This window comes from Nicotiana sylvestris, chromosome 10 (assembly GCF_000393655.2).
Source record: "Nicotiana sylvestris chromosome 10, ASM39365v2, whole genome shotgun sequence".
Taxonomy (NCBI): domain Eukaryota; kingdom Viridiplantae; phylum Streptophyta; class Magnoliopsida; order Solanales; family Solanaceae; genus Nicotiana; species Nicotiana sylvestris.
Window position 1 is genome coordinate 136,377,938 of NC_091066.1, and position 7,077 is coordinate 136,385,014.

At 34.7% G+C, this 7,077-nt stretch overlaps 1 protein-coding gene across 1 annotated transcript; it reads right to left on the reverse strand.

The window, feature by feature from the left end:
* Positions 1-1,707: 1,707 nt before the first annotated feature.
* LOC104228886 (glycosyltransferase family 92 protein RCOM_0530710) lies at positions 1,708-4,100 on the reverse strand. Its single transcript, XM_009781431.2, has one exon. The coding sequence runs from the start codon at positions 3,867-3,869 to the stop codon at positions 2,025-2,027; it is 1,845 nt and encodes a 614-aa protein (XP_009779733.1). The 5' UTR covers positions 3,870-4,100; the 3' UTR covers positions 1,708-2,024.
* Between the last annotated feature and the right edge of the window lie 2,977 nt (positions 4,101-7,077).

The following is a 7,077-nucleotide window of genomic DNA, read 5'->3' on the forward strand; positions in this document are numbered from 1 at the left end:
CCGACCTATGTACACCCCTACCCACAATGAATATGGGAGAGAAAATTAGTCTCGTTATATGGTCTTAGATAATATTCAGCTCTTGAGCTAATTTTTTGTGTTGAATTAGATTCAATGAGCCAGGTCATCCCAATTTTTATTTATCCAATGTTATGCCCCATGTAATATTATTTCAGCTAGCCATACGAGGAAGTGCTGAAATACCAAGATATTGATAAAATTAATTGTTTATATGATTTTGGGCAATCTAATTAGCTTTTGATGAGTACATTACTTATCACATATACTTAAACAACAATAACAGCTATAATAATAAACTCAGTTGAATCTAGAGAGGATAGTGTGTACGCACTATGCAGTTAAGGTAGAGAGGCTATTTTCGATAGATCCTCAGCTCAAAGACAGATAATATCATATATACGTAAGCAAGCCCAATGTGGTTGCAGTATATCTAGACAGACTACAGATGATCTTTAGGTTGCAATAGAATTAAGGGGAAGTTACACATTTGGCCGCTCGGCCAAAGGTAATTTACAAGCTATTTGTTTAACTGATGGCTATTTAAGTTAATTTCTCTAGGTTGAATTAATTTGTTCTCAAAAAATAATAATCAATAAAATATTTCTTTTGTATATATGTGTATTATAGACATTATATATATATACTTTTTGGCTAGCAAATGCAATTAGTTTTACAGGGATTTTACCTTTAATTCGCTCCATTACAGAAAGCCCAAGCTCTCAGTCCAGCCCAATAACAAAGCCCAGCACATTTTTCACGCTATTATTATGCATATTCACATCGTTTTTATTATATAGTGCAGATGACTTAAGTACTTGATTTTTAGTACATATGATATCCACAAATGAATCATGAAATACGAAATCCCAGACAGAAACTGATGTTCATTATTGTTTGTTTGTTTATTATTTATTTATTTTCCTGCAATCATAATACTTCATTAGGCAGCAATACAAGTGCAACTAGGGGCGGATGCAGTGTTGTATCTACGAGTTCAATTGAACCCATAACTTTAGATGCATAGTAAAATTTTATATGTAAAAATTCAATAAAATTACAAAAAGAGTAGATTTGAACCCATAACTTTAAAAATATAATGGTTCAATACTAAAAACCTTAAAATTGGACCCATAGAATTTAAATCCCGGATCCACCTCTGAGTGCACCTCTTGGAGATAAAGAATCTCTTGGTCTCATATCTTCCGGGGACACCAAAAAGGGCAGCCTGGTACACTAGTGCACTAAGCTCCCGCTATATTTGGGGTCCAGAAAAGGGTCGGATCACAAGAGTATATATTATGCAGCCTAATTCTGCATTTCTATAAGAGGTTGTTTCCACGGCTCGAATCTATGATCTCCTAGTCACATGGCAGCAACTTTACCAGTTACGTCAAGGCTCCCATTCGTCTGGTGGCACCAAGATTTCCCATTTTTTGTGATTAACGGCTCTTTGAGTTGATGCGGGAAATATCATCTTTCTCAATTTTCTAGTGAGAAAGATTGAGGCAGATTAGTATCACCGGGAGAAGGCATGACTGCAATTATGTTGATGGTTGCCTTATCTCATAAGGCATCTTTTCTTTTTGTTATAACTCAGTCAAAAACATGATATTCTTGTGTGTGTGTGTGCGCGCGCACAGAAGCAGCGCATATCTCTGGACGGTAGAAAAAGGAAATGTTCAATGCTTTGAATAATGATAAAAGAATTGATTTAATGAAAATATCAATGTTGCACTGTAGAAAAATTACAGATATATTCAACAAAGGAAAGAAAAATTTCCTATTCTAATCTATTGTTTAATATCTCCCGTCTACAAAAGCTATAGGAAATCAGACAGAATCGCCATGGAATGAAGAAAGAATTGAATTTTTTGGTGATCATCTTCTCTACATATAGGGCATCTGCCCCTCGAGCTCCCTAGCTTTCTCTACTGGCAGTCATCAAAGGAGGAATGGATATGCGTTACTTCGATAAGCCAAGGGAAAACAATGGAATTCAGTGATTAGAATGAAGACTTCTCCCAAGGCAACAAACCTGTTATTAAATCAGCAAAGTTTGATAAAACAAAGTCCCGAAGGCCGGTGTCCCAAACTTCACAGAATTGTAATGGCCAATTTGGTGGCTCTATAGCCTCTGTCCCTAAACCAGGTGCTCTATCCCTTGATCCTTCATTTTGATTCTTCTGCCAATCAGCAACATACGTAGCCACTCGCCTGAAAAATTTCGCCCTGAAAACTTCCCACACTTGGTACTTATAATGGTTTATCACTGCAGTGCTTTGTGGCAAATTCAAGTACCTAAATCCTTTCCTCAAGTAGAAATGATGCACCACATTGAGGAGAGTGGTGTCCAAAGCATCGGGGCGTATGATCGATTTGTGTCTCTCGGGGCTCTTAAGTCGACATGTATATCCAACAGTGATACCTTGTGACGGTGCTGAATTCAAACCAGATGGTCCAAAGCTATGGCAAGTTGTTCTGATCTCGGCAATTGTTGGCGATGATGACGATAAATTTGCCACTAGGGATCGAAGTGAGTCCTTTCCTGCGTAACCTGTGGTTCTAAAACTTTGATGTCCCGGTGTAGAATATGGAAAGTAGAAATATTCATCCACATCCATAAACGATACCCAATTGCATTCTTGCTTTGCTCTAAGAGCACAATGCGAAAAACCTGCTTCTTGAGTCTTGATCCATGGCCAAACGTGTCGTGTGACATTGTAATTCTCTGTCTCAAGATCTTCAATCACATCTTTGATTGTGTCATCACTGTTATTGTCATAAATAAACCACCTTTCAACTCCAAGCCAAGAATGATAAGTGATCCATTCACGAAGCGCTGAGGCTTGGTTCCACACCATTGTACACACACAAAGATCATACTTTACATTTCCGATATTCTTTCTAATTTCCTCAGATTTCAGGTCAGATATCTTGGCTACTGAGGGCCAAAGCACATGTTCATGAGCTTTAGCATGAATATGAGGCAACATACCAATCGTTATTCGTATACCACGAGCCTTCTCGGGGCTCTTCCTAATACTCAATGGCAATGAACACCTAACAACCTCTTGAGCAGCACTAATAGCATTTGTCCTAAGTGCAAACCTTCCATCTTTTTCCAAACTTCCCAACCCGAAATGGCAACTAAATTGACTCGGATCGGATTCTCTTTGAGGCCTCAAATTCAATCCCTTCACAAACACCACTGCTGTATTACCATCCAAAGTAGCAGCATAAGCAACATTTTCCCAAGAATTAACTGTCTGATTACTTTTCCAAATCCCATTTTCAGCTTCCATATTCACAACACCATTTCCCCTAAACTTCCTCAAATTCACTACAGCTGAATAATTAGCTGGAGGAAGTGGACATCTAACAAGCATCCCATTTTCATCACCATATTCATCCACTGAAAAAGCTTTCTCCTTTACAAAAATATCACCTTCTACACTTCTATTTCTAGCATAAACACACTCCAATTCTGTACTTTTACCAAGTAAAGAACTCTTTTTTATCAACAGTAAAACATGATCAGGAAACAAAACTCGACCCTCAATTTGTAAAGGCAATAAGAAACTACCAAAATCTTGAAATGAAGCAGAACTAGAAGATAAGTCAGAAGAAGAAGACAATAAAGATAAGCTTGAAACAACTAAAACAGGTCTAAAAACAGAAGAACCAAAAGGAATCTGATAAGAAAGAAGAAAAAGAAAAATCAAGAAACTAAAGCATAAAACTAAAGACCTTACAGAGAAGAAATATTTAAGAGAATAAGGAAGAAAAGCTGTTGGTGAAGATGGTCTGAAAATCCTTTTTCTCTTACGACGTTGCTCTGAAGAATCCATTTTTTTTTCTTGTTTTTTTTTTTTTTTGTGTAAGCGAAAAAGAAAGATTTTTGGATCTGCACAAAGAATGGTTTTTTGTGTAGATCTAGTAAGGGAGATTGAAGGGGTTTATTGTTCTTGGTTGTTTCTCATTTGTGTGTGTACCGACAGTGGGTGTTTGAAGGTTTTTCTGTAATAATCTGGTAATTGTCGGACGGAGAAAGAGACAATTGAGATTACGCGTTTAGCAGAATAAATAGTAAGAGGTGTTTCTAGTTTTATACTCCTAATTTTGTTAGTTACTGTTGTTAAAGATACTACTTACTAAAAGAGAAAAGGAGTAAAGAGGACTGCTTTAAGCTGTTTATTTGGATTATTTTGGCCCACGCTTCGCATAGCGCGTGTGTGTGAAGAAAACATTATTTTCACTTAGGGTGTGTTTGGTATAAAGGTAAATGTTTTTCACGAAAAGTATTTTCCTAGAAAATAAGTCGTTTTCTTACTTATTTTCTACTGTTTGATTAGTTAGCAAATAATATTTTTTTTAAAAATAAATATTTTAAACAAATATTATGGGAGACGAAATGGTGAAACGGGGAAGGGAGCGGGGCGATAGGGGTTGGGACGGGGCCAAGGTAAGGGGTCTAGAGAGGAGTAGGCGGTGCGTCGGGAACGAGGGGTTGGCTGAGGAAGGAGAGGTTTTCAAGGGAGGGGGTTTTGGAGATGGTCGCGAGTGTGATTAGGCGGTGGTCGGGGTGAGGTTGGAGGTCTAGGGGATGGGGTGGTGAGGGTGTAAACTGGGGGGTGAGAGTGAGGGTGGGAAAGAAGGAAATACGCCTTCATGTTTTTTTACAACGTTGAAACTAAAAAAATGTATAAAAGATAAATCTCTTATGTGTAAAAAAAAGATAGGGTCATAAAGCTAAAAATAAGTTTGTAATGGAGAATTTGAAAGAGTTATTATCACTTTTAGCCCGCGCCAGAAACTATTTATATTTGGTAGTCGAAAAGGTATGTGTATATGTATATATATATATATATATATATATATATATATATATATATATACATACATACATACATACATACATACAAATTTTATAATATTTCGATTATTATTTTTACAGCGGTTATACAGTATCATTTTTCCAATTTGAAACCTTCATTTTAATCCCTATGAAGTTAATTTCAGTTGCATGATCCTTCATTTATTGAGCCGAGGGTCTCCTAAAAAATAGCCTCTCTGTCCCTCGGGGTAGGGGTAAGGTCTGCGTACATATTACCCTCCCCAAACTCTATTAGTGGGATTATACTGGGATGTTGTTGTTGTTGTTGATCCTTCATTTATTGAAAATAGATGTTCTATTACTCTAAATTAGAAAAGTCTCTAATAATTAATTAATTGTTATATAGATTACTTGGTTGGTTGACAATCAGTTAGTATGTCTAGTAAACAATTAAATCATGAAAGCTAGTAGCATACCGGATAACTCTAATTTTAAAGCCAATTTGGTGCACTTTCAAATTTAGAAATACCTATTTCAAGCATATTATCTAACACATATCTACCATACAAATCTCTAATTTCAGTTTTTTTCAGTTACAATCTCTTAAAGCAGTAACAGGGCTTGAAGTAATTTATTTACGCACTTGATTTTATCTAAACAAATACATCATTCATTCATGAATAACATTCTGTCTTTCATTGTTATGTAGTACTATATTTATGGAGAAAAACTTTTTTATTCACTCTATTTCAACTCATATGATATACTTTGATAGGTTAAAACTTTTTTGGAACTTTTTGGTCTTTAAAGCATAAATGATAAAAGTTTTATGGGACCGTAACATATATGTGATTATAAAAATTTCTTGTTGATGGTAAAATAGATAAAGTAGAAAGTTTGAAGTTAAATTATTTTTAAATATAGAAATGTGTCATTCTTTCTAACTAATAAAGAAAGTGTGTCAAATAAATTAAAACAGACTAAGTGACTAACCATAAATTTTTAAATATATTTGCCCTATTTTTATCAAAAGTATAGTATTATATTTTATAATATTATTATTTTCTTATTTGATTATTTAAGTATGTAATTTATAATTCTATTATTACGAAAAGTATATGATTCTCAACATCGAACACCTCGTTTTTTTCCTTTTTACCCTCTTTTCGAAGGAGAGAGAATCTTCTGACTATTGCTATTTCGGGCATTGAGAATAAAAAAAATCCGGTTCATGAGCGCTTATCTTTAATTAAATTTCAAGCGATGCAAATTCAAATTAATCGGGCCAATTCCGGAAACCAAACCTTTTGGAACGGATTTGCTATTTAAAAAAGATGCGGTGAAGTGAAATAGACCAAGAATTTGAAGGCACGCGCAGTCAACCTGCTGCTGGGAACTTTCCATTGATTTGTTATTAAAAGCTTTATCTTTAATTAGCTTTAAACATTGCCAATAATATAATTTCTATGATAAAGGAGCTCTGATCTCATTCCACTTGGAGAATAATTAATGGCTCTATTTTCTGCCTTGTTATTTCCCAAAACCAACCAGTTGCTTCCAAGTTCAAGGCCCCAGTTACTTTAAAATTATTTTTTATTTTACTTATTTGGAATATTATTTACTACTACTATATTCCTTTCTTTTCATTTTAAAATAATATTAAGCCGGTGGAGAACAAAAGAACGTGAGAGAAAATGAACAAGAAAAGCTAAAGTTGCCAATTTGGACCAGCTACCTTCTTCCTTATCTTGTCTATTCACAATTATTTGGATTATTATTTGCCAATTGAGTAAAATATAGTAAAAGTTTTGTTTTCCCTTTGAACCCTAAGAGGGCAATTTTAAATTATAGTGAAAAATCAAAAGGTAAATTTGAACCTTTGTCATCGAAGAATCTGGATATATGTCCGGCTATTTCGCGTTGAAGTTCAGTTAATAGCAAGAACAAATACAAGACGATTTGCTAACGTCAAAGAATAAATTGACCAAAAATTTGACCAATAATAAATTGAACAATTTCGAATAGTACATACAACTCTTAATCTTTTTCCTATCATAATTTGTAAAGAATAACGGTAATATTTGGGCGTTTAAGTAATATAGAAAAAATCTATGATGGAACAAACGATTGAACTTTAGGTTATGGGAAACTAGTGACATATTCAATATCTAACTCTTGTTCTCACTATAACACTTGTAGTACTTCTCACAACAAATTATTTG

What these genes read in the sequence shown, in the direction of transcription:
- LOC104228886 (XM_009781431.2), bottom strand. Translation starts at nt 3,869, where the DNA reads ATGGATTCTTCAGAGCAACGTCGTAAGAGAAAAAGGATTTTCAGACCA.